The 27,999-nt window shown below is 37.8% G+C and overlaps 1 protein-coding gene across 1 annotated transcript; it reads right to left on the bottom strand.

Moving 5' to 3' along the window:
• Positions 1–95: 95 nt before the first annotated feature.
• FAM126B (family with sequence similarity 126, member B) lies at positions 96–27,505 on the bottom strand. The gene is made up of 10 exons (XM_010007344.1): positions 27,443–27,505; positions 26,273–26,374; positions 21,040–21,219; positions 18,127–18,207; positions 17,365–17,480; positions 14,869–14,964; positions 13,031–13,147; positions 12,276–12,363; positions 7,524–7,683; positions 96–1,290 (listed from the first exon to the last, which is right to left on the bottom strand). The coding sequence occupies exons 1-10, from the start codon at positions 27,491–27,493 to the stop codon at positions 686–688; spliced, it is 1,596 nt and encodes a 531-aa protein (XP_010005646.1). The 5' UTR covers positions 27,494–27,505; the 3' UTR covers positions 96–685.
• Positions 27,506–27,999: the final 494 nt, after the last annotated feature.

Here is a 27,999-nt window from a genome sequence, read left to right as displayed (position 1 = left end):
TACTTAGAATCCTCTCTCTGAGGTAAAACAACTTGATAATATGCATGTCTCAGTTGCTGAACACCAAAAGCTTCTGGGATGAGAGACTGGGGGCAGGCAAGAAAAAACTACCCTCATTTTAATGAAAAAGTGCTGTAGGCAGCCAGGAGCAGCAATGACAATCCCCTCCCCAGAATTGATTGCACAGACTCAGAGAGGTCCAAAGTCACACTAGAATCTCTGAGGCACTCCTGGTTCTGAGAAAGAAAAGTCATGATCCAGTAGTCTTTGCAGTACTGTAGACCGAGAAAACAAACCCGTTTCTATTTCTTAACAAAGCCAAAGCATCATCTCATAGGGATCACATTCACCATTTCTGCCGGTGTCTCCAGTCTCACAGTGTTGAAATGGGACTGATCAGCCTACGATGGATTGCACATCACCCAAGGAGGAAGGAAGGCATGGAAAAAGGCATACAGTACATTATATACTGCTTCACAACCATGTTTACAAGGTGAGGGAGAGGATGAAGGTGAGGGAAGAATTATTGCTGTTTCAGTAATATAGTATGATAGCTAAACCAAATCAAACAAGATCACAACAGTCAGTATTGTCACACGGTGGGATGATGATTCATGTTTTGCCTAAGGATGAACTTGCCTGGGAATTAAGGGGAAAGAAGGAGTCCTAAGGAAGGGAGTAAAATTTACACCTGGGATATCAGCTGCATATTGAAACTTGGAGATCGAGACTGCTTGGTTAGGGGAGCTCCTGGAGAAAGGAGATCTTTACCTTCCCCACCTTGGCCTAGTCGGTCCTCTTGTAGGCTGATAGTCGAAAACCGATTGGTGTTGCCAGCTGCTAGATTGGTAACACTCTCTGTACCAGCTCCAACACTGGAGCCTGCTTGACTGCCATTCACATAGTCAAATGATTTACTGGAGGAAGCACTGGCGGTCCTGATCAGGCTCAAACTGTTGGCTTTTGCCACCACCTGCCCAGTAGGCAGGCCTAGGTGCTTCTTAGTAGGTGTCATCTCAATTACATCTGTGTCAAGATCAGCGGATTGGTGCACGTACTGCTTCCGAGATACAGAATCTCGAGGGCTCTCATTAGATATTACTGCAGAAGAGGTTTCTTTATCCTTTGCAGAACGCCCACTTGCTGTTTTCCTTAAGCTGCCTTTCTGGGATACAGATGATAGAGGTTTGGTCCCAACTGGCTGGCTGCTGAGCGAAGCTCCTGATGAAAATCCTTCATCAGCATCATTAAGGTTCAGAGATTCCTCTCTTCCATTTACACCTTCAGTATCTATTAAGAAAAGAGAAAAATCAGAAAACATAGGAAGCATTCAAGTTACATGAAGACAAAGATACACACAGAATACCAAAACAAACATAATTTGCTAACCTACCTGGATTCCACTTGCTTAAAACCTTCTGATTCTCAACCAATAACCTTCCTGTCCTATTTAGCAGAATAACAGAATCTAACAGTAAGTACTCCCTGAGCTTAATTTGGCTTTCCTCTACATCACTTTTATCAGAGTATCTCCCAAACTTTGTCTATAAACAAGAAGAATTGGGCCCCAGTTGGTTAATTTGCTTTAGTTCTGTCTGCAGATACTAGCACCCTTTCTCCTCCTACATGTAGTTAAACATAAAATTAAATTAAATAGCCTTTCATAGAATCATAGAATCCTAGGGGTTGGAAGGGACCTCAAAAGATCATCTAGTCCAACCCCCCCCCTGCCAGAGCAGGGTCACCTAGAGTACATCACACAGGAACGCATCCAGCTGGGTTTTGAATGTCTCCGGTGAAGGAGACTCCACAACCTCCCTGGGCAGTCTGTTCCAGTGCTCTGTCACTCTCACAGTAAAAAAATTTTTTTTCGAATATTCACCTTGAACCTCCTTGCACCCATTACCCCTTGTCCTATCACTGGTCATCACTGAGAAAAGCCTAACTCCATCTTCCTGACACTCACCCCTTACATATTTGTAAACATTGATGAGGTCACCCCTCAGTCTCCTTTTCTCCAAGCTAAAGAGACCCAGCTCCATCAGCCTTTCCTCATAAGGGAGATGTTCCACTCCCTTAATCATCTTAGTAGCTCTGCGCTGGACTCTTTCAAGCTTATCCTATTTTGAGGCAAGATCTAAGCATGTTCAGAGTCTCTTCCAGTCAGAGTAACTTCTGGTGAGTGCCTGATAAGCTTCAGAATTAGGCTACTTCCTAGGTGAGTAACCCCAGTGCTCCAACAGAGGTGGACATCTTCTGTTGTGTGTAGCTGCCAATTCAGACAATCTGACTACTTTCTATTGGAGAATAACTTAATTCCTAGTTCTCCTTCCTCCAGAGTTCAACCCTCCCTGCATTTCTAGCAATCCTATGTAGGTGCTTCCATCATATTTACTTTATATCAACACCTAGATTTAAAAAAAACCCACCTTATTCCAGTCATTTTTCTATGCTCCAGGTACTCAGAAGAGTGACTGTTTTAGTAGAAAACTGAACAGTATTCCAATTACAAAATTAAAAATGGAGCTTGAGGTTTTGCTCCACAGATCTCATTTCAATGGGAAAAAGCCATAAAGTTTAACCAGGTTAGCAAACAAGGTGATATTCAGGCTATAAGAATTTTGCTTTTCTTTATAAAAGCCGTGGACTCTGATTATTTGCAAGAAATCTGCAAGGGCTATGGATCTGTCCCAGCTAAAGCCACTATACTGCTCTACTGGCAGTTTGTTCAACCCAGATTGCTGAAACTTTGTGGAATGAGGAAAAAGTGGTGACAAGGATGTAGGAGATTCTAACATTTGAGTGGAAGTTCATCCTTTCATGCTGATTGTTAGCAGAGAACTAAGGAATGTTTTATATTACAAGGAGAACAGATACAAAGCTTTCAGTGTTGTTGCCACCTCTGTGCAGCAGGAATATAGCCAGCTCTGCCTTCACACTGCTGAAGTGTAAAGTAAAAATAAAACTTGACAGGAAGGTTTTATTGTTCTGTGGTAAGCTTATTTTCTGAAACTTTGCTTGTGTATCAGCTTAAAAAAGAAGTTTACCCATCTTCAAAATAGACCATTCTCAGGCCTCTCTCAGAACAATGCAAGATTATTTAGTAGTTGTATATAGTTCTACTTGACTCATTAGTCTCCCAGAAGCAGAAAGGTAATACAGTTGATGTTAGTGCAGTCTTCCTTCCTTGGTAAAGCCTTTAGCCTTAGAAAAAGAAGCTTCTTGGGTTTCAAGGGCTATTATTAAAATGAAGGGTGTGTTACTTGCTTTAGCTTCCTGTAACCATATTCAAAATAAGTTTATTTTCTTACATTAGACAGTAATATATTTAATTCACAATCCACCACACCTCCATTCCCTCCCAACCTTCCCACACATAATCAGAGATGCTAATAAAAATGACATAACTGAACATACTGAAAGCAAGAGCACTTTTTCAATAAACAAACATTTATGTTTCTTTATATAATCATGCAAAGCTGGATGAAAGTGTGTTATAAGCAGCAATAGCAGCAGCTGAAGTTCCCCTCTCAAGCCCTTCTTATTCAAAAGAAAGATGTAACTTGCAAGAAGGTATCTCCAGTTAATACTGCTAAGCTTTATATTATTACAAGAACATGAGCTGTCTTCAAAGTTTACATTAAGGCATCAGGATGCCAAAACAGAAGAAGAAGAGTCACAGTAAAAGTGGCATTTTATTCACAGAATTTTCAGACAAGACTGAGAGGGGTTGCTGCAAGCTTTTGGATACTGCAACTATGCAAAGGCCCAGGCAGCTCAGCAGTGCTCAGAAATGAAGAAGATAGAGAAGACAACATGCAAGATAATTTCTGTCTAGTCGAATCCATATACCTATAAATGTTCTTAGTGGGATTGAAGTAATTCAGCAAACACATTCTTTTTCCAATACGTATAATTTTTCCTCTAAAAACTGCCCTTAGAAACAAAAAATGTTTGAGTCCTTACACAATGTGTTTGGGGGAAAAACAGGATGAAGTCATAGAATCATGTGTCAAGTCATAATGTTTGGCTTTTTTCCCCAACAGAACAGTAAGACAATTAAAAAAGAAAACAAAACCTGAAGACCTACTCCTTCCAAACCCTCTTCTACTGTAAGGTGAGAAGAGAAAGACAGTGCAACCTGACAGAAATCATATAAATTGCACTACAGTGTGCATTCCAGACTCTCACTGTTCCTTATCAGAGTAAGTCTGTCTCCAAAGTATTTGTTAATTATGCCTATGCATAATTAATCATGAAGATGTAGATTCAGCATTGTCCAGTGACCCAAAATGTGCATATAACCACAGCTGCCACCACACAGAAGCGGAATACCTTGTAAGGCATTACTGAGTCATTCTTGAAATCTGCTTTTCTACTTAGTGCATTAAAACAGTGATCTAAAGAAGGGGTATTTTACAGCTTTTAAAAGTAATTTTTATTCTGTTTATCCTTCCCATACCTGAAGGCTGAAAAGTAACAAGAAATTATCAGTCTTTCATTATATTGCTTGGTATGAAAATTATGAGAGGAAATTTGCTAGCTGAAACTGCCTGTGAAATCAGCAACAGTAAAATAATAGACTACTGTTTATACACACATAATTCTACACTGATAATCAAGCCAAACTCCACTTTTTGGCTTTCCCCTAGATGCTATCAACTGGCAGAATTCAGTTCACTCAAATATGCAATTATACATTGCTAAGGTTACAGAAGTAAAGGGTATTCAACCCACTTCTGTTGAAAAAAAGTATGTGGAACGATGCCTTATCTAACAACATGCCCAATTATATAGATGTCTTAAAGCAAATTCAGACCAGGAGGCCACATCGTTATTAACTTCTTTTCCACTTCCTGTGTCTCCCAACAGGTTCTCTGCAGTTGAGGATTTCTCCATATTCTTCAGGTCATGCACATGCAAAGTTTAGTAAAATGGAGTAAGACCAACTGAACAAGAGAATTTAGGAGAAGACAGGACTCATTTACTGAGCATGCTCAAATTCACTGCACCAAGAAGTAGATTATAAACCTACACTAAACATGTTTATGCAGTTATATTCTACAGAAGCATGATGTCTTAATCAATGTTTGATACTGACTCTAATTAAGGGTAAGGATTCTATGATAACACTACATTAAATATCCAAATTCTCCAGATTATTGTTCCCAGAATTAAAAACATAAAACCTATGTAGCTCATATCCAAATGTGCAGATAAATGCTTAGAGACTGGAAATACCAAATGATAGAAAAAGAAGATTTGAAAATACATTTAGCTAAACTTGCAAGATTAATTCTATATTTTGAGAATAAATCATTACTCAAATTCCAGTATTTAAAACCAGGTCTTTTACACAGAAAAGATGTGAAAATTAATAGATTAACTTCACTAAACTAAATTTCAACCAGCTACTCTATCTGCTGTTCTTGGCTGCAGGGCAGACATACAAATGCCTAAAGCATTTATGTAGACAGCATCACTAAGAAAGAAAGCAGTAATTGTTCCTAAAGTTTTTACAAATATGACAACCTGACTTCTTTCTGAGAACACAAGCACTTTTTTGGTACTTGTCTTTAGAGCAGTCAGGTCATTCATGTAAACAAGATGTACATGTACGGATTTTCAATTAAGAGGATGACATATGCAGTTGTATATGTCTTAGATAGGCTTGACTTCTAGTGGGAACAGGAAACTTTGTTCTTGGAAGTTTAAAAACTGCACACTAACAAGACATCACTGTGACAAAGCTGTAGCCAAATCCATTTTTATTCTGTCTGCTTTTCAGGACTAGATTCATGTTCATCTGGTGCATTTTTTTCCTTCTGAATATTAGATTAAACATGCTCAGTAATAGACAGTTTCCAAGCAATCCCAAAGCTCTTGGCTATTACCCCTGTCTTTTTTTCTTTCTTTTTTCTTTTTTGCCATGCCAAGCAGTCTTTCACCACACAGATGCAAGCCTCAGGCCAGCCCACGTGATAACAAAAGGTAGTATCTGACCTGATGTTAGGTATATAGGGGATGCGTGTATTGCAAAGAGAAGCTAATACACCCTGGGATAGTGGAAACACACGCTAGAATGGAAAGAAGTTCTGCTTGGGGATAGGGAGCCAGGATCCTCCTCCAGCAACTGCCTCACTGACTTCTGCCTCCTCATCTCTGTCCTACCCTCTGTTGTGGCTGCTGCCAAGGTGGGCTCCAGGAAGCCATGCTCAGGGGTCTTGCGCATCAGCACCTCCCCCTCTTGCTCACGTTTGATCCCTAGGTCTGTGGAGCCGTGTTGGATCGGTGAGCCAGGTATGCTTGAGTCAGCCTCGTTTGAGAAGTCAAAGCCATCTGGGATTCAACATATAACATTTTAGTGCTTTTCTATTTATTTCTTTCTTGGCATTCCAACCCAGGCAGGGAAAATAGAAAATTTATGCGGACATGGAACAAAAACAAAACACTACCCATAGTTAGTTAAAAGTTGTCATAACATCCACAGAAAGGGACAGGTGGGCTATACTGTAGACCAGACACTAGCAAATTAATAAAATGGCAACTACAGTGAAGACAAGCATGATCCAGAGTCCTGTAAACAGAAGACAGCTACTTGTCCTGGACATCCTGATTTAGCTTAAGACCAAAGGTCATAAAATCCTTTTGCTGAGACAGAAGGAGGGGGGGAAAAAAAAACCCAACAAAAACCACAGGAAAGTACATAATCTTTGTTTTCCAACTCCTGTTCCCTCAGTTCATTTTTAGGTTATTTTACTTTTTACCTTCAGCCACTTATGCAACTTTCTTAAATCAATGTTTTATACATGCAGCAACAAAGCTTTATGACAAGGTGATTTCAAAGCAAGCTTTTTGCTTCACCTACACTGAAGATGTCATATCAAGGTAAATATTACTTCTTTATTTTTACTTCATACAGTCAAGAAGACTTCCATATGATGTATGTACTCCATAAGGAAAAATAAGGACTAATTCTAAGCTATCCAAAGCTATTTTATGACAGGGGCCCTGTCTAAATTGTGCCATATGATGGCAGGAATGGAATGCTCAGCTCTTCCCTCTGCCACTACCTTCAGTAGCTTTAGGTAGCTGGAACCCTATCAAAGTCTGGATAATTTATTTCATGAGCTATTTATGATGGGAGGAAGTTGAGTATTATCGTGGATTAAAGAGAAAATTCAAATTCTAAGACAAACTCTATCCCTACAATTTTATCCTGCATTACATGGAGAAAAAAAGATGTCTTACTGAACCTTTTCCAGCTTCTCCATTTTCTCAGCTACCTCACAGGTTATCACCAAATAAAAAATAAAACAAACACCCAAATGTTCATGTTCATGCAGTGCTCTGAAGATGTGAAATACTATAACACTCTTACGGAGTATTACTTTTCCAAAACAAATGAACAGAAAGCCCCAACCAACCATTGTGCAAACATTCAAACTCAGAAGCCAGAATACAGTGGCGATGATGAGTACTACAGTACACTATAGTATTTGCTCTTGGCTGAGAAAGCTCACCTTCCCTCCTCCAGCGGTGTCGACGGATAGAAGCTGTTGTAATGGCAGTCCGGGAAATCCTCGGCACTGTCGGGGTAACTTCTACTTTCAGTACCTTCTGGCCATCCTGGGATGCGTCAGGAGCATCAAAGGGCAGTGAGTTCTTCATTGCATTTGCAACCTAAGATAAAAGTAAACCACTGTACTACCACTTGGTTGCAATAATGGCAATTTTAGATCTCTTGCTGGATACAGAAAGGGAAACCACCAAGAATTGTTAATTATGTCTGTTCCATCCGGATGGACAGCCCCGTCCCTGAGATTCACAGTTGATAACTATGTTGAAAAGCTCATCACAAATCTATTCCCAAAAACATTGCTTAATTTTTTCAATTTTGTGAGATAATTTATTTAGTTCTGCTTTGCCACCTGTAACAACCTACACAGGAAGGTCTTGATTCAAGAGACTACAAAATGACAAGGAAAATACCATTTATGTTTTATTACAAGAATGTCATAAAACTAAGCCACAGGACAAGACAATGTAAACAGCATATGGCCTTATGCATGAGGGAGGCAGGGCCAGTTCCTCCCCCCGCCCAAAAAAACCCACCCAAAAACCTAACCAAGGGAATGAGGTTGCAAGTACATGCAAGATCCAAAAAAAAAAATAATAATAATATTGCAACCTAAGATATGAGTATCCAGTAATTTTCTAATTTTTTTGAAATAGCTTATTATTAAGTCAGACGTTTTGTTTTGCAGCTCTAAGGAGAACAAGTGACCTCTTTTGGCATTTATAGTTTAACTGCTTCTTTAAATTTCCCATCAAATACATTTGTGCAACCAGAGGTTTACCTGAAAAAAAAATATTTAAAAACAACTTTCAGTTCATGCTCTGTAGTTCACAAGTAAATTGTTCAAATAGTGAATTTGTGTACCAGTTTTTGAAAAGTAGCCTGAGTCTCTACAGCATGTGCCAATACTCACCCATAACAAAGTTGCTGTACACAAAATGTGTTTCAAAACTTTAAGAAAAGTGAACACCTTGAACCTTGATTTTCCAAAATCTTACTGACTTCAAACAACCAGCAATAAAAAAATTAGACATATTTTAAACTTAACATTGCAACTTTGTTCAAATTTCACAGGCATGTCTTCCCAGATGCTCTTTACTCCTCCTTTAGTGAGGGCAGTAGATAAAACAGAGAGGGTCAGAGACATCTAGACTTAAAATTAAAAGAAAAAAAAAATCTAAATATGGAAAATAATGTCACTTGATAATCTCTATAAGATCCTACCTAGCAACTGTTCCCACTATAATTTGGGTAGGCTTTTCTTTCCACTACAATTTAAAGAAGGATTATAAAAAGCAATTTTATATTGCCTCCTAATGGATTTTCTTTGGTTACACAAAAAAAAAAAAAAAAAAAAGGATTTTGCAATACGAGAGAGGAGAGTCCACAATACAGGAAGATAAACACATTTACTTCAATACACATGGTCTGCATGTCTTGAATCCATGTAGTCTACTTGCTACCTCAAGGCAAAGGCCTATAAACCCTATTTTAAGACACACATAATAAAAGGCACAGATCCCAGGATAGTAACTAAAACAAAGACTTCACTTCCTGGGGGATTAAACATCTCTCAGCTGCATTCTTGATCACTGGCACCATCACAGAAATGCTCCTTAATATTCTGCCTTCCACTTGTCCAACGATTCACCCTTTATTAGCCAATTCTCTCAGCCTTAACACTTGTGAACTGCTCTCCTATTCACACATAGGCCTTTTTCCATGCCATCCTCTCAAAACGGTACAAATTGCATTCATCCTATCCCTGATCAAGCTGAAGACTTCAGAAAATAATTTCTGCCGCACTGAACCTAAGCAGGTCAAGTTCAAGAGTATAAATGGTTTGCCTCCACATCCTCCATTCAGTGGAGTTGTGCCCTCTTTTGTATAGATACCCTTCTCAGTATACAGGATTAAAACCCTAAAAATGAGTAGCAAGAGGCTTCTGCAACAGGAGCAGAAAAGTGACAGAGCACTTCTGCTTGCCAAACCTTTTAACAGCTGGCCTTTTCTAACAACACAAATTGTACTTCTGGGGACAGAAGAGAACTATATGGAGATAAAAAGCAATGCAACAGTAAAACTTTGAAACAATTTGAACAACCAGTTTAAATGAGTCACAGTCCTTCTCTAACAGAAAAATAAAACAAAACCAAACCACCAAAAAAAACATAACCCCAAAACCACGATCCTTCAGGATGCAAAAAAAATTTGTTCACTATGTCTAATCAAGCCCTGAAAGACAGGGAAACAACCAGCACCATCCACACTTGGCAAACCAAGACTGCAATTGCTAATGACAAAGCAGGGCTGATTTCAGGCCAGACATCCAATCCACTCTTGCCCATCAGAAAGGAGCTCTAATGAAAAGAACATCCAACAAAAGTAAAGTACATCCATAAAACAAAATGGATAATAGAGACTTGCTGATCTATGCTTGTTCTGTACCGGTCTAAGAGGGCCTGTTCATCTCTGAACAGAAGACAGTGACTTCCATCTGGAACAAGCTCAGAATTCACTTGTGTTCAGAGAAATAGACTGACTGGAACTGAGCTACTCCCCAGGTCCAGGCTATCTTAATGTTGAGTCTTGGCAATTAGTTTCCCTCTGTAGAAACTCCCAGTTTTCATTACTATGAAACCAATTCCCTGTACTTGGCAACTGAGACACTTTCCTTTTCCCAGAAAAAAGCATTTCCCTTTTATTACTTCCTACTCTTTCCAGTAGTGTCTTTGGCTATCAGGACTGCTTCTACATCACAGATATTTCATAACTTTCTGATGCTGCTACTTCAGCTACTTCCCATGCTCCCCCCTTTCCTTCCAAGTCCACAGGCAATATAAACATATTTAAATTGGACAATGGATCTACTATATTGTTAAAAAGTATTCCTTCAAGAGACATACCCAAACACAGGGACTGTGATGTTTCTTATGCAATGATGACTGATGGTACTCCCATAATATACAAAATAGCTTTGGGTACAGATGTTTTAAAATAATCCCAACATGGGGATTTGCCTGAATATTAAATGGACTTCAAAAAATTTGCCACTGCTAGGAAATCCTAGGCTGAACTTGAATCTTCTCTGGGATGCCACAGAGATGATATTTTATTTGGTGCCAGTAGTTTAAATGTTAAAATACAAAATACATCTCCTGGAGAACAAACAAGGTGAAAAGACTCCAGCCTTTGAAAAAGTCAAATTGCTAGAATCATAGGAATGCAGGCAATAGATTAAAGAAACTGTCAGTTTTATTAAACAGCTTTTTCAAAATTGCAGTAAAACAAGATAGGAAGCAAGGCAATGACGAGAGTATTAAGAACACCCCACAGATGTGCCTGCATGCAGGTGCATGAAAAGCTTTGTAACAGGGGAAGCGGGAAAAACTGGTAATGTCATGATGTCACCAACATTAGACAATGGGACAAAGAGGCAATAGTAGCTTTGGAAAAACCCAAAGACATTCTAGAAAATTCTTAAAAGAGGTAATCTCAAAGGACAAATTGATTAAAAATGAACAAAGAGAGTTGAAAGTTGTCATATGACCAACTGAATTAATTTCCAGATCCTCCTACACACCTTTTAAATATAGTAGTTTGACAGGATGGCCCAATTCAGCAGGCTCAATATTTAATTTAAAACTTTCAATCTGATGGAGCAATGAGTCAGGAACCAACTATTGTAATAATTCAATGGATACCAAGCATTTGAAATGCAGCAGTGCCAGAAAGCCTGCTGATAAATTTTACAGCCAAAATTAATTCATCAGAGTAATTTCACATACTTTATTGCAGAAGAGAGGGATATCAGATTGGCACATAAAAAGATTTTTCCCAATCCACTCATTTTTCAGTTATCTAAAAAGCAGTAAAATTCTACTGCTGTTAGTTCAGAGGAGCCCTAAAGGCTTCTAGCCACAATTCTGATGCAGAAACTGAGACAGTCTATTTTACTTTATTCTCTTTAATTTTCCCTCTTATTTTGATCCTCATTCCTGCATGTGACAAAAATAAAATCTCTGAATTCCTCCTCATCCTTCACAATCACATCCACCTGCATCCAGCCCAGTTTTACGACTTTCTCAATTTAACTTCTCTGTTTTTATGATCAGAGAAGCAAGTATAGAGGAAAAAAAAACAACACAACAAGACAACAAACCCACCCAATTAGAAGAACTCCTTTGTATTGCTGCTCCTCCAAAGAAGGTAAAGATTAAGACCTGTGTGGCTTTGATCAAAATCTGACATTGACCCTGGAGGTGATTCTGCTTTTCACTTTCAGATCTATCTTGCTGTTGCTTTTCCTACTGTGTTATCAGTTAAATCATACAATATATTTGCAGCCCTGCTGAAGGTCTAAAAGCAAACACCTTTTTTGCAACCAGTGTCTTATGACATATGACCAGGTGGTTAAGCATCTTCAAACCACTCATCAGTAGCTTATGCCAACTGAAATACATTCGAAAATCCTAGCTTTCAGCATCAATGAGTCCTAGGAGATTCTCAACACTCTAGCTTAATATTCAAGCAGAAAAAGCATGGTATAAGTATCTTGAAAACACCAGCTGTTAACAATCGCTTGCATTTGGAAGTGCAACAAATGGCCACAAATGCTTTCATTACCTGTCCACTTCAGAAACACATCCGCACCCCTCTTAACCAAGCTCATAAACTGCAAAAGATTGCTTCTTACCAGCAGAGGCTGCGAGTAGAGTTCAAGCTGTGCTCTATAAATTATGTCCTCCAATACTTCCTGGCCAAGATCCCACTGACCATTATATCTAAAAAGTTAAGAAAGATTTATTTTTCATATCTTATGAACTCAAACTTGTATTTTTTCTGCCCAAATTCAGCTCTTCAATTCTTTGCTTATGTATAAAGTTCAACTATATGTACACTCCAGCCACTCCATTTCTTCTAAAAGTATAAACAAAGCATTTTTAAATTAATCTTGTTGGTATGCCGAAAAAGCTGCTCCCTGTCACCTCCAAGCAAGACAAAGTGGATGCCATAGTCAGGCTAAAAAAAAAAAAAAAGGTCCAGATGTAAAGGTTAACACTACTTAGCAGAACAGAATTTTCATCAGAAATTTATTTTTGCTACCTCAGAATCTACTGACATTCATGAAGTCTGCATCTCATCCAGTTACCTTGGCATCCAAGCTTGTTAAGGTATGTGGTGGTAGTAGAAACTTGGGAAAAGATGAAGACAGAAGCTCAATTCTCTACGGCACTTACTGCTGGCCCTTCATCATCTAATTCAATGCTGACAAAGATATTTTCCAATTATCAGTTGGTGGAGTGAGGAAGTAAGGGGGAAGACACTAAATGATTTATAAACTTGTGTTCTGAGAATAACTTTTTTTCAATCATAAATTAAAATATAAATGCTAGTTGGTTTATGTAAAACCAGACATTTCCCTTTATACAAAAAAAATCATCCACGTACATGGCATAATAGACACCTGTGAGCAGCTGCACCATGAAGTCAGGGTCTAACACCACCCTACCACAAGGCTCTTTCCAGCGTTTCTCATGCTGCCGTGGAAATCCACTCACACACAGCCTGAAAAAAACATAACATTGCAAGAAAATGTTAACCTCACAGAGACTACAAACGTCTTTATATTTTGAAAAATAAGCTTTCAAAGTTAACCAAAATCTCTGTGATACAAGTACACACCGTAGAACTTATGTTACTCTCCCAACTATTAAGTTTTACAACAGTGCCTTGAGACATGGCTTGCCAATAATCCAGTGTTATTCCCATATAGCCATTTACTCCATCTGTTTTCTTGAAATCATAATCAGCTTCTAAAGAATGAGAGTGGCAAGATTTCTTAACTGCCAGACACCAAGTAGCAGCCTCTCCTCCAAAATTCACAAACTGAAACCACCTTTCTTGAAAGGAAACATTTCAGTAGTATACAAGAGAAATGAAGTCATCTCCTCTCTAATGTATGATGACAGCATGCATTCACCTTTTATTTAAAGTCAGATAATGCAGATTCTGTATTCTTGATAACTGCTCTCAGCTGCCTTAAAAAAAAAATTCTGACCCTTGAAAATGGGCCTGCCCTCCCATAAACTGCATAGCATTCCATTTCCACAAAAACCAGAATAATTTATTAACAACTTACATGTCTGAATCTTCATAATGGAAGCAATACATGGCTACTAATACATAATAACTGCTGCAGTGTTTCAAAAACAACAACAAAACCTCTAGCCTAAAAAAGGTTGTCTTTCTCCCCTACCCAAAGAACAGGTCTAATTTTCAGATGTAGAAAAATTCCAACATATTTGGCAAATTTAACATAGCCACAACTCAAGTGAAGATGATAGAAGCATACCAAGTATTAACCCATTACCATTTAAAAAAAACACAACAAAAAAAACAAACAAAAAAACCCACAGGAAAGATAATAGGCTCTAATCCTAAACACATGTTACAACAGAACCTATGTTATAGGAACTAGTCTGATCCTTCTTTGCTATGTAACTGAAGTGCGCATAATGCTTTTCTTTCACAGCAGTATTGTGCTGAAGAAAAAAGTTCTATCAAAAATATTTAGAGGTCCTTCTGTTTGGAGGTAACAGGAAAGGTAATTTATCTAACTTTAGACAAAAATGCTGGTAAAAACAGGTGTATGGAAATAGCAAATATTCTTGAGATTTTCCAGGACAAAAAGCAGGGATCTTTCCAACCAGACACTTCTGAGGCTATTCAAGTAGAAGGTTATAAAAGGGAATGCATAAGAATTTGAGAAATCACAGTACTGAATTCTCCAGAAAGTGGGATGTTATTATCAGGGGAAAAAAAGAAGAAAAAAACCCAACCCAAACCATAGAAAAATGCAAACAAGCCACTGAAACCCAGAAGATTTTGCAAGCACTTCATATAAAACATCCTCAGAAGCAAGAAATTAATATTTGGAATTAGAGGAAACTGGTGGTATTCCTCACAGGATTTTTAAACTGACTATACTAAAAAATGTTTGAAAGGTACAGAAATCCAAAACATGCAAATTAGTTTGGGTAGCTTCAAATAATTTCTGCCCAAAATTGCTTTTTGAATCTTTCTTTCCAAGTAACAGAAAGTTGTAAAACTAGAATGAAAGCTTTTGCAGCACAAAGCTCATCTGTGTGTTCAATCTGCACTCAAGCACAGCTTCAAGTTTCCAATTCAGTTGCACAGCTGACTGAAAGTTATTAAACAAGTAGATTAATGGAGTAATAGAAGACTAGATGCACCCTGCAAAACTATTTCAAAATCAAGTGTCTCACCTGGAACCCATCCTACAAAGTGACTGGTAAGAAGAGGCAGGCATATAGACAATAGCAGAATTGTAGCACAGCATAAGAAAGCTCAACACCTCAAACCTGAAAAGAGACAAAAGCAAAATCTTGCATGTTTTAAATTCATAGAATCATAGAATGGTTAAGGTTGGAAGGGACCTTAAAGATCATCAGGATCCAACCTCCCTGCTATGAGCAGGAACAATTCACACTTGACCAGGTTGCAGAAAGCCTCATCTAACATGGTCTTGAACACTTCCAGGGAGGGGGCACCCACAACCTCCCTAGGCAACCTATTCCAGCACCTTACTACCCTTACTGTGAAGAATTTCTTCCTTATGTCTAACCTAAATCTCCCCTCTTTCAGTTTAAAACCATTACCTCTTGTCCTGTCACCAGACTCTGGTGAAACGCCCTTCCCCAGCTTTCCTGTAGGCCCCTTCAGGAACTGGAAGGCTGCTATAAGGTCTCCCCAGAGCCTTCTCTTCTCTAGTCTGAACAGCCTCAACTCTCTCAGCCTGTATTCATAGTAGAGGTGCTCCAGACCTTTGATCATCTTCACAGCCCTTCTCCAGACCCTTTCCAACAGCTCCAGCCCTTTCCTGTGCTGAGGACTCCAGAGCTGTACACAGTATTCCAGGTGAGGTTTCACCAGAGCAGAATAGAGGGGCAGAATCACCTCCCTCACCCTGCTAGCCCACACTTCAGCCCAGGACACAATTGGCTCTCTGGGATGCAAGCACACACTCGTGGTTCATGTCAAGCTCCTCACCTTTTCCAACCCCAAGCCCTTTTCCCTGGAACTGCTCTCTAGCCATTTTCCCCCCAACCTGTATTTGTGCCTGGGGTTGTGCTGACCCAGGTGCAGGACCTTGCACTTGGCCTTGTTGAACTTCATGAGGTTGGCATTAGCCCACCAGGGTCTCTCTGGATGACATCCCTTCCCTCTAGGGTGTCAACCACACTGCACAGCTTGGTATTGTCAGCAAACTTGCTGAAGATACACACTCAATCCCACTGTCCACGTCACAAACAAATATGTTAAACAGCAATGGTCCCAGTACTGACCCTTGAGGAACACCACTTGTCACTTGCCTCCACTTGGACACTGAGTCATTGACCACAACTCTCTAGGTGTGGCCAGCCAGCCAATTACTTATCCAATAAGTGGTTCATCTGTCATATCCATGTCTTGTCAGTTTGCAGACCAGGATGTCATGTCGGACAATGCTTTGCACAAATCCAAGCAGATGACATCTGCCACTATCCATCATTTCTCGAGCCTTGTTGTAAAAGGCCACCAAATTGGTCAGGCACAATTTACCCTTAGTGAAGCCATGTTGGCTGTCACCAATCATGTCCTTATTTTCCATGTGCCTTAGCAGATTTTCCTGAAGGAACAGCATCCGCCAGCTCCCTAAGAACCTGTGGATGGATCTCATCAGGTCCCATAAACTTGTATACCTTCAGGTTCTTCAGGTGGTTATGAACCTATTCTTCTCCTACAGCAAGGGGTACTTCATTCTTCCAATCCTTGCTTTCACCTGCTGTGGCCTTTGTGATTAGGTTAGAGCACTTGCCAGAGAAGACTGATGCAAAGGAGTCATTAAGAACCTCAGCCTTCTCAATATCCTGTGTAGCGAGGTCTCCCATTTCGTTCAGCAACATTTTTCCTGGTTGTCCTTTTTTCCCTGATACACCTATATAAGCTTTTCTTAGTCTTCTTTGCATTCCTGGCAAGATTTAATTCTGAGATATGAATATTTTATCAGAGTTTAACACAAAAAATCTACAACTCGTCTGAAAAACTACCCCACATGAAACAGTGTCAGAACACACAAATCCTGAAATCCTCTTTTGTTATAATTCACTGACTTGAAACAGGCTATTAACATTTCAGTATTAAATACCTAAAATTATCATTACTGAAAGCCATTAGCATATACAGGAACTGGGGAGGAAATCATATATGGCACAGTACTTGTATAAAGTTATAGAACTCAACAGGTCAGCTATGCATTCAAATTATTTTATCAGTTTTCCCAAAGATGGCTTTAGACACAGGGAAAGCTGGCAAGTCAGTAGAACAGCAGGGCGATTTCTCTCATGCCTAGTTCTGTCTATCCACTCAGCTTCATTCCCATTTTCCCATGGAAAAAGCCATCACAGCCTCAGAGTCAAAGCTGAGTTTTATTACACTTCCAGGAAAATTTGAGTTGACAGGCATAGCACAAAGGTTTTCCTGACAGGCATAGAAATGACAGAAAAGTTACTCTCTTTTAAATTAACTAATAGAAGAACATTTGAATTTGGAACAAACAAAAACACCACTATACCTCAAGATCACCAAGACTGTTCTCTAGATTTATTTCCAAGCACTTAACACTGACAAAGGGATGAACACATAACATATTTGGTCTTAATGTTTAAGGACTTGTTGTCTACCTAGTGAAGCACCTCTAATGTTAGAATACATCCGCCTACCTGTTCTGTGCTGTGAAGGTTTCTCTTTGAGGATGAAGATCACTGTAAACTACCCTTATGAGATCATGCTGACATAGAGCTCCTTCTGTTAAAGCCATGGATCCAATAGTAGAGGGCTAGAAATAGGCGGTGGGAGAAGGAAGGAAGGAGGCAGGAGTATTAAGTCGTAAGTAAAAGGTTCTAAAAAGCATTAGAACTCCTAACCACCCAAGCCAAAAGACACACTTATCTGATTATCTGTAAAAACAAAGACTATTCCAGAATACAGTAACTCTAAAAACTCTACCCCACTTCATTATAATAAAGTTTTCACACTTATGAGCAATAGAGCAGGTGACAGCAATTTTCAACTTTGATTCTTACATATCCATTTATATTAAGTTTGTCCTAATCGCATAGACCTTTCATGCAGCTTGCTTTCATGCAGTAGATAAGAAAAAACATGATTCCAAGTTCAAATTGTTTTAAGGAGGAGTTAGAAGAAGGAAGACTACTTTTATACTAACATGTAAGAGGCAAGAAAACACAGTTGCAGCTTGAACAGAACTAAGCTCTGTTCAAAATGGGCACTGTCAGCAAAGATTTTTCAACATTCGCACTCCTTCTACTAATGCCATTGAATTTGATTACACTAGTTGCAAGCTACTGACATTGAAAACTTATTGCAACAAGATGCATCTAAAATGGCCTGTTGTATCAAATGAATCCAGTTTTCATTTCTCTAATAGATCCAATTCTAATTTACGACAGCAGCTCTCTTACCTCATGATATATTGAGGGTTTAGATAATGAAGGGATGGTGAAAGACAGAACTTTGTTGTTGCCATCTTTGTCAGCAATTTCCTGCATTAAAAAACAAAACCAAAACCAAAGTAGGAGACAGCAGATAGGACTTGGAATAATTTTCAACTCTTAAAAGGCATTTAACAAACAAAAAGTTAGATATCCTGATCTCATAAAGACTATTAGCACCTCAAAGTCTCTATGCATTTCCAGAACGTTAGCAAATTTATATATACATATTTAAAAAGCAGGAAAGACCTCTAGCACAAACTCTTCTGCAGAATCAGTCCGCAACTCTTACAAAAAAAGAGCACTGGCTCCTTGATCAGTGTGACTTCAAAATCAAAAAGAACACAAGGCCTTTGTAGCTCACCTTTACATTATGATGTTTATTTATAATAGAATTGCACAATGGAGCAAGGCGAAACTTTAAGCCCAAAAGATTCAGCCACACAAGGGTGGATGAGTCACTTGCTGACTTAAGAGTATAGAATCATAGAACTATTCAGGCTGGAAAAGACCCTTGGGATCACCCAGTCCAACCATCATCCCTACTCTACAAAGTTCTCCCATAAACCATATCCACCAACACCACATCCAAATGACCCTTAAACACATCCAGGGATGGTGACTCAACCCCCTCCTATTCCAGTGTCTAACCACTCTTTCTGTGAAAAAAAATATTTCCTAATGTCCAGTCTAAACCTCCCCTGTTGCAGCTTGAAGCCATTCCCTCTTGTTCCGTCGCTAATTGGTCTCTGTGAAAAGAGACCAGCACCAATCTCTCTACAATGACCTTTCAGGTAGTTGTAGAGACTGATGAGGTCTCCCCTCAGCCTCCTCTTTCTCAAACTAAACATTCCCAGCTCCTTCAAGCGTTTTTCATAAGATTTATTCTCTTGGCCCTTCACCAGCTTTGTTGCCCTCCTCTGTACTCACTCCAGCACCTCGATATCTCTCTTGCATTGAGGGGCCCAAAACTGGATGCAGTACTCCAGGTATGGCCTCACCAGTGCTGAGTACAGGGGGACAATCACCTCTCTACTTCTGCTGGTCACTTCTGCTGCTATTTCTAATACAAGCCAGGATGCCATTGGTTTTCTTGGCCACCCAGGCACACTGCTGGCTCATATTCAGCCACTTGTCAATTAGAACCCCCAGGTCCTTTTCTGCCAGACACTTTCCAGCCACACTTCCCCAAGCCTGTAGCATTGCATGGGGTTGTTGTGGCCCAAGTGCAGGACGCAGCACTTGGCCTTGTTGAAGCCCAGACCATTAACATTTGCCCAATGATCCAATCTATCCAAGTCTCTCTGTAGAGCCTCCCTATCCTCATACAGATCAACACTACTGCCTAGCTTGGTGTCATTTGCAAAAAGACAGTACTTCATAATAAATGCATCACAGAGAAAAGGTGAAATCAAGGGGACTAGCAAAGATACTCCAGACGTTTTATCAGGAAGAAATGCACAGAATATTAAAAGGCTTTCAGACTGGTCAGATTTTATAGTTGCTAGGCTACTACATAAGCAAACCCATGAGTTTTAGAAGCCAATATATTAACAGCAATTACATAAGACTACACCAAAAAGGAGACTAAAATCCTGGCTTTTCACTCTGTACAGCAAATTCCCCAACAATGAGCTCTAGCCATTCCCGTTTATGTGAAAACTTAGTCCAAGGTAGTCCAGTACTTTTAGTAGCCTTTAAGAATCACATTGTGAGGACAATGTGTTTTTAGCAGAATGCAAGAGATTTATCCTTGTCTTTCACTTTCTACATATTGAGAATATAATGTAATTCCTTCAGTCTCAATATATGTGCAGAAAAATATCAACAAAGTAATTAAAGAAAAAAATAGTGGGAGTCACTGTCCATTTTGAGGTCTCTTTCTTCCTAAGTCTGGAGAGAACAAGGAAATTACTCTCCTTAAAAAATATGCATCACCAATATGACATTCAAAGGAACTCAAAAGGACTTTTGTGAGAAAATAACTGATAAAAATAAACATGCTACTTCAACCCAGCAAACAATACTAAAATCAGCAAGCAGTTTCCAATGCTTTTTTCTAGCAGAATAAATCTAAAATAACTGCATCTTTGAGTTTTTAGATTTAATCTACAGACACATAGTAAGAATATTATTTTTTTAATACTCATAGTTTTATTTTTCTGTGTCTCATCATGTATAGAAACATAATACACAATTTAAAGGAGGGGTTTACTATGATAGTAGAGAGAAGGGGGATGTTTTAAGTATAGTATGTTTTAAAATCCTAACACAGACATTCCCATTAAAGAATGCCTATCTTGGCAGTATTGCTAAATTTATCAAACAGCCTCTTAACATTTCCAGGCTAACGTAAGGATATAAAAAAAACTTCTTTTACAACCAACAACCAAATTGAATAATCTACAGTTATTTTTACATGTTCTTAAAATCACATATTCAAGACAACCATCTGCCTAAAATATACACAGGTATGTATATAAGTGCTAGCATGCAGAGTAGTTTCAGCTTCAAATCACTGTTAAAAAGACCTCAGACTAAGCAAAGGAGTGAGGGAAGTGCCACTTGAAGACTGACCAAGCATACTGCCCCAACAATCATCTTCATAGAAAGCTTTATTCTTCAACATGAACGAAGGCTACTTAATTTGCACAGCTCAAGGAAGCTCATGGGATGATCTGTTTTAGTAAAAATGTTTGTCTCTGTAAATACGTTCTTACTAAACCTTTATTACATGATGATTTTCTGCAGATTAAATATGCTTTCATGTAAGCCTATTATAATTTTAACTATGTTCTTCCAATAATTTATTTTATTCCTAGTGGTCACTGACAAAACCTCTGATGAAAGATTTCCTCAGTCGTTCTCACTCATCTCACTCACCAAGTTGTAAATGCCAAGCAGCAATGCTTCAATGCAACCATTACTCTGCCTGTCTCTGCTGGCAGTAAGACGTAGATATACCCAGATCAACTCCGGCAAAAACTGTAGCGTGAATCTCTTGAGCCGAACTTCAGAACTACGATAAAGTTCAAAGAGCTGGTGGCAAACAGGCTCCAGGAGCTGCAGAAAAACAAAAAGGCTAATGAATTACTGTTAGGTTCCTCTAATAAGAGAGAATGAAATAGCAAAGACAGGGGTTGTACTAAAGAACCACTGCAGCCAGTACAAATTACATTCCTTGATGGCAAGTAAAAGTGAATGAACCAAAATGATATCTGCATTCCTTTTAACAAGATTTACAAGGACAAACCTGAGGGGCACTGCTATACAGTATTGGGAAATGTAGCCTTACTACAGCCACTACCATATTGGTGCTTTAATAACATTATTCTTGAGGGCTGTCAGTATGAGATTTATTTTGTACGAAGGGACTAATTTAAGGCATGTGACAGACACATGGCTTGAACTACATGTACCATAAACTCCAATGGTGCAGTTATAAGACTTATAAAAGTACAAAGGTTAAAAATCAGCTGCTCATGACAAGTCTATTGACAGATATATGAGTTAATTTCTTACCTACAGCTTTTTAGTCTCCAACTCAACAGTGTGTATTTGTTCATTACAATGCAAACCGATTTTCCCATCTTGAGCTGCCCTTTGAGGTTCAGTACAAGAATCAGAAAGGGTTCTTATCAAGTCAGTGGGATATAAGCACAAGAAAAACCCTGCCATTTTAAGAGTCTACAATGCCTAACTAATAGTTAGAATGCATTCAGGAACTGTTAATGAACACTGGGAGGGAGGGGAAGGAAAAAAAGAAAAAGAAACATGTTGAGCTGTGTCCCCCTTTCCCATGACTAATCAACTTTTTAATATCAAAGTCAAAACCAACAACAACAAAAAAGTATTCTGAGAGGAATTCTGATAAGGTCTGTGATCAGTTTATAGAAATGGATTCTAGGAAATGGGATGATCTGACCTAAAGGAAAAATACTATACTCACAAGTTTCAACATCTAAAAAGACAAGAGGCATTCATGTAACCTAAAGCATCTATACTCATAGAGAAGAGTTAGAGAGGCAGAAAATAGAGACTTAGATATTTTACTGTAATAGATAACAAACACAAAACACAAAACATAAATTTGACAGAATTTTCTATCAAGATAGCTGCCTTAAGAGAGTATCACTCAAGAAAGAGCGAATACATTTGTTTCATTTCTAACAAGCAGTATTCTGGTTAATGAAGGATACCATTTTTAAACCACTGCATACAAAATCCGTAATATAACATCTGTGTAAAATAAAACTTTGCTATCAGACAGATCTTTTCTTATACAAGACTCTGCTATGAGTACCTTGTGTACACAAGGCTTCTGACTGACAGCCTAGTTAAGTCTAAGCTAAAAGCCTGTTTTCACAACAGAAGCAAAAAGACTCCACAAGAGAGGGAAGAAAGCTGACACTGACATTGATACAGAATGAGAAAAGTCACTTAAAGCACAGCTTTTACAAGTATATTTATTCCAGTATTTCAAACATATTTAGAACTTACTCTTCAAAAGATGTGTAAGTATATTCTTTCTTAATTCATATTTACTTCGTATAAATTCCTACCTAAAATTGACACTAATTATTAAAACCATCTGTTGCAGAATGTTCAAATCCTCAGAGATAGAACTGTAGCCTTGTTTTATGACAGGCTTAGTACATTTCAGATGTTCAAATAAAAATGTGGTTAGTAAATAATTCAGAGATGACTGAATAAATGTGTAGGTTTTCTTTAAAAGACAGTATGAGCAAGAATCTAGAGTGTTAAGAAGAAGAAGAAATCTTTGACAACAATAAATACAAGCATATCTGCAAGGAGATGAGGTGCACAAAAAGCTAAGCAAATATTAATATACAACTGCATTGCTATAGATAGTATTTTTATTAGATTAGAGATGACAGCCAACCAAAGCTGTTTCCTATTTTAAATTAGCCAGTCTTATCCAAGTACAATTAAAAACAGCACAAAATAACAATTTACCTTAGCTCAAGTCAGCTGAGCCTCAACCAGAGAGGCTACTGAGTTTATTCTACTGTCTTTCAACTTAATATTTTTTTTTCAAATTAGCCTTTTAAGTGAAATCATGCTCCCTAGAAAGATACAATCAACATCCAGTCACTGATGCTGCAAGCATGTAAATACTCCTCATTTTTAGTAGTTGTCATCTTAGTTGTGCAAATTACTTAGGTGACAACCTGGAACTTGTTTGGAGGAACCACTACAGTGCTGTTGGTGTCTTCAGAACTGAAAAAACTGCCATCACAAAGATGTTACAAAACAAGTATTTTCAAAGGCATGAACCAGGTTTTTTCTATCAGTTTGGTATGATCATCTCCCACCTAGAAACACAAAACATAACACTGTAAGAAAGAACAAATATTTTCCTGGCATCCTAGTTATCTGGCTTTTCACAGAACTAGCCTTTTCCAGTTAGTTCTCTGAATATAAATATTGTGAAGACATTGGATAAACAGAGGAAATGGAGCTTTTGTCACAGTAGTGGGTGTATACAGGAACTGGCACACACTTTTTTTAAACTCCAAAGGTATTTCAGTCCAAAGTCAAAGGAAACTGAGTAGCACAGCAGTCAGACAAAAAATCCAAAGTCGAAAGTCTCTTGGAACCGTATCTCTTATCTGATAAACAAAAAACTTACATTAAAAGAGTTTGCCTATTACTGTGAACAGCAATTGGCACAACAATTATGAACAAAACTTGTACTGGCTAAAATATACAGTAAGTGACAACGCTATAATTTGCAGACCACATTTTAAAATCTCACAGAAATGCAGACTAGTCATATTTTAAGCAAGGTGAAGACTAGCTTTATGTTGGCTTATTTTACAAGTTTGCCAAATCTTAAGAGCCATATCCGGAAGTTAAACGCAATGTACTAAATATAAAACACATTACAAAGATGGGAAATCCTTGCCTTTTTGAAAAATTCAGTTGTGGTGGAATGCGCTCATTTTAGGCTTACTTATAATATAATGGGTGAAATGAGTTACTATTTGACAAGTACTGGGTGTGGGAAATGCTTGGCACTGCATTTCAAGGCTGAGCTTTCCAAGATAATCTAAACAGCTCCACGTGAATATTCAATGTTTAAATTTTAGTACTGCATTAACTTAAAATCCATCATGCATTTACATCTACAATCATCAACCAACTTCAAAAATTGTAAAACTATCTAAAAAACAGGACTTCAGAAGCACTTCAGTTTAAAATTCAAATGATGCAAAAATCAACAAATTATTCAGCTAAATAAGCTGCTTATGAGAAAGATCACTCCACTCTTTATGTAACTTTCTGTTCCAGTCAGTATCTTCTCCATATTACAAAAGTCAGGGAATTTTCTAAAAGGTAAACAGTAACAATTGTATTTAACTTGACAGTATGCTTGCAATAATTTGCTAGATCTCAAATTGATAGTCAGCTGTCAAAAAAAGAGAAGCATCTTGTTTGTTTGTGTTGCTTCCTAAACACAATGCCTGGTATTACCAAGGTAGAATTAAGTGAATCTAGAAAAATTACTGTTTGGTCTAAACAGTTTTCCCCTTTCAAGAAGATTTAAACATAGGTCAACTTTATTATTCAGTTGTACTAAAAAAGTTGTACTAAAAATTATTTGTCCATCAAATTTAAAAATTCAGCAAGTACATTTTAAAAATAGTCTACCACATCAGCTTTATCTTCATAAGCAGTCAATTATCCTTCTAGCACATAATGCCCTATAAGGCATATTTTAAAACCCCTCACTTAGAGCCAAATATAGCTACATAATTTATTATGGTTATACTCCTCAACGCAAATAAGTTTGGAAGGAGGGCAACCAGGAAATACATACTGCCTTAACAAGAAGAACCTGAAGCTGGAAATCTTTGAGTGTGGGATTGCTTATCTTATACCTGATTATCAGAATCGGGTCCAAATGGTAATACAGTTCCGAAGAGAAGTATTTGACAAGCATCAGTGTACAATAATGTAAGATTACTGCCACACCCTTAAGATACTCTTTGCAAATCTAGTTCTTCATGTTAAAAAAAAACCAACCAAACAAATCATACATTATATGCTTATTCTCAAGGAAAGCTTTTACATTTTCAGAAGTATACATGCACACACAAATACAAAAATGCGCTAAAAGCATCAGCAATGGTGGCTTCAGGTTAGAAGAGAATAATACTAACTTCAGTACAAAGAAAAAGGTCACTATGCAAGTTATTTGTAACAATTAAATGAAGTTGACAGCTATGATGTTTTGGGGTTTTTTATCACCTGAGCATTATGAAATATCCTTTAAGCTCCAACAAGCATTCATCTTCCAAAAGCACAAGAGCTGTGCTTAGGAAAATAAAGAACTTCCTTGCTGTATACACTTGACATTTAATTTATAAATATACAAGAGATCAAAGATGATAAATCAAGTATTTTGACACATTGCATCTAAAGGAGTTTACACAGCAGAGAACAGTGTGCTTGCACAATTTGCTCAGAAGTTGTATACCTCACACCTTCACAGAAATGCTCATGGCAGAAGCCAATGGAATAGAAAGCTCAGTTTAACTACATTTGCAATTACAATTAATTATGTACGAGGGTAAGCTAAGTTTTCATTGTGTATATTTATATTTTACAATCCTGCTTCTGCTCATTTACAGCAGTGTAAACCAAATTACACAGACATACTACTGTAAGCAAAAGAAGATCTAGTTATTTTAATAGGAGTTAATAAATTCATTCCATCTTCCATCAGGTAATAAGTCACCAGGTAAGAAGCACAGTGGTCTTACTGGGAAACTGGGGGGGAGAGGTCAGGAGACGTAGGAGGTTGTGGAACACACACAAAAAACCCTCATGCCAAATCAAGTAAACAGTCTGCTCTAGCAAGTAAAATCTAGCAGACAGCAAAACTATTTTTAGGAGCAGATGGGGCTGTGTCTTACCTGAAAGGCATTAAAGTAAACATCAAAAAACAATACAGTAAAACTCATGTCAGACTACATTAGAAGAACTGAAGAATTTTCTGCTCCATCTCTACTTCTCCATTACTTTAGTTTCCACTGCAGAGCTGGAAGATATAGGAATGTGAACAAAAATCCTTTTTCAAGTGTCCTACCTCATTATTTGGGTCTTGAATGACCTTATAAAGAGCTGGTACCAGTGTTTTTTTCCGGTGCAAGGTAGCTGCATAGCTGGAAATTTGTGTTTCAGGTAATGCCTAAAGAAGGAAAAAAAAAAAAAAAGGTGTTACCCTTATAAATCAATGTTTTCAAGTATTAAAGACTGCCACAAAAGGATTCAGCGTCATCCCAACATCAGTAAAAAATTCCTGAAGTTCAGTAAATTTTCAGACTGGTTATCTAGTTCATTCAGTACAAGATTTTCTCCATATGAATAGCATTTGGGGGCACACGCCAATGTTCAATGTTAAATCCAAAAGCAGCTTCAGATTTATCTTTCATAATATCATTTGCTCCAGCTTGATAAGAGGACTCTCTTGAATATTCTGTATTTAACAGGCACCTTTCAAAGTCTTTATCAAGTCAACTCAAATTATTTAAGAGGTATGGATAATCTAGAAAGTACATGGACAGCCCGGAGTCCCACTAAGCAACGTCTGCAGATTTTGCATCCTTGACTCCTCAACAAATTTCCAGCATCAGCATGTAATAACTTAGTGTCTCATCACTGATGAGAGGAATCACAAGTTCTTAATTTAAATAACAAACTAATTTCTTATCAGTCATTAAATCCATTTTTCTTGTTTATGCATTATCCTATATTTCAATCAGCATAATTATCAACACACAAAATAGCTTTAAAATACTTACAATTCTTCATAACAAACTAATTAGGTTTATGCAGGCCATAGGAAAAAAAAACCAACAGCCAAATCTCTTCTTCAATATTTTTTTAGACTTCAAACTTTTCTACTAACTAAAAAAAGCTATTCCATTAGAAATTTGGGCAGTGTTATCCCACTGTCAGTCAAACTCTAACAGCTTGATCTACACAGAAATATATACCTTAAAGAACCCACATTTCTATAGCAGTGTTCTGCTCTATAGCAATAAACAGTAACAATAAACTACTATTACGACTTTGCATTGTATATTAGGTACCAGCTGACTTATTTACACAGACCTTTGCATGTTTTATGCATTACAAGAGTTTGAGAGATCAAGTAATATATATTTAAAATGTTAACTATTGGATGCTAAAAAAAATATCACTGTTCTGTGTCATAAACCCAGTGGTATTTTTATCATTCATCTTCTCAGCTCACCTTGAATTCTGACAGCCATTCTTCCACAACACCTCGTTCTGATCCCAGCATTTTCTCACTTCTTTTGCTTCTCTCTTACCTTTAGATGAGAAAGGAAAAAAGAAATTAACAGTTTTGTCAGCAAAACTTAGTTTTGTAAAATCCTACCCCAATGAAAAGCTGTTAACATATTTTCAGTAGAATTATATAATACCAAACAGTAGGGAAAATTGCATTTTGGACAACTGGTCCCATTTTCTAACAATGATTAAAACATTGTCTCCAGATTTGTAGTCAGAAGTACTACACAACAGTAGGGGGGGAGGAAAAATAAGGATTCAGTGCTTCGGGCCAAAATGTACATTATTTAAGACAAACACATCACCCCATTCTTGCTCCCTTACCAAATACAGAACAAAGAAAAGACAACAGGAACAAAGAGCATCATGGAACAACTTACGTGAGACACTGTAATGACAGTTCTAGATACAGCTCAAAGTAAAGCAGTTTCATAAAACCAGTTATTAGAAATTCTAATAGGAGAACTTTACTCCTTAAACTTTCTTCTTATAGAATTT

The sequence above is a fragment of the Chaetura pelagica genome, unplaced genomic scaffold (assembly GCF_000747805.2).
Source record: "Chaetura pelagica isolate M959 unplaced genomic scaffold, ChaPel_1.0 scaffold21, whole genome shotgun sequence".
Taxonomy (NCBI): domain Eukaryota; kingdom Metazoa; phylum Chordata; class Aves; order Apodiformes; family Apodidae; genus Chaetura; species Chaetura pelagica.
The sequence above is the reverse complement of the archived record's forward strand: the minus strand, read 5'-3'. Positions and strand labels throughout refer to the sequence as shown.

Bases quoted from the DNA above. Each gene is read 5' to 3' on its own strand.
- FAM126B (XM_010007344.1), bottom strand. From the start codon at position 27,493: ATGCTGGGATCAGAACGAGGTGTTGTGGAAGAATGGCTGTCAGAATTC. The intron at 13,148-14,868 runs GTGAGACACTTG...TGTTTTTTTCAG, and splicing joins CTTTGTAGGATGGGTTCCAG to GCTGTGTGTGAGTGGATTTC. The intron at 7,684-12,275 runs GTAAGAAGCAAT...CTTTTATCTTAG, and splicing joins TCTACTCGCAGCCTCTGCTG to GTTGCAAATGCAATGAAGAA.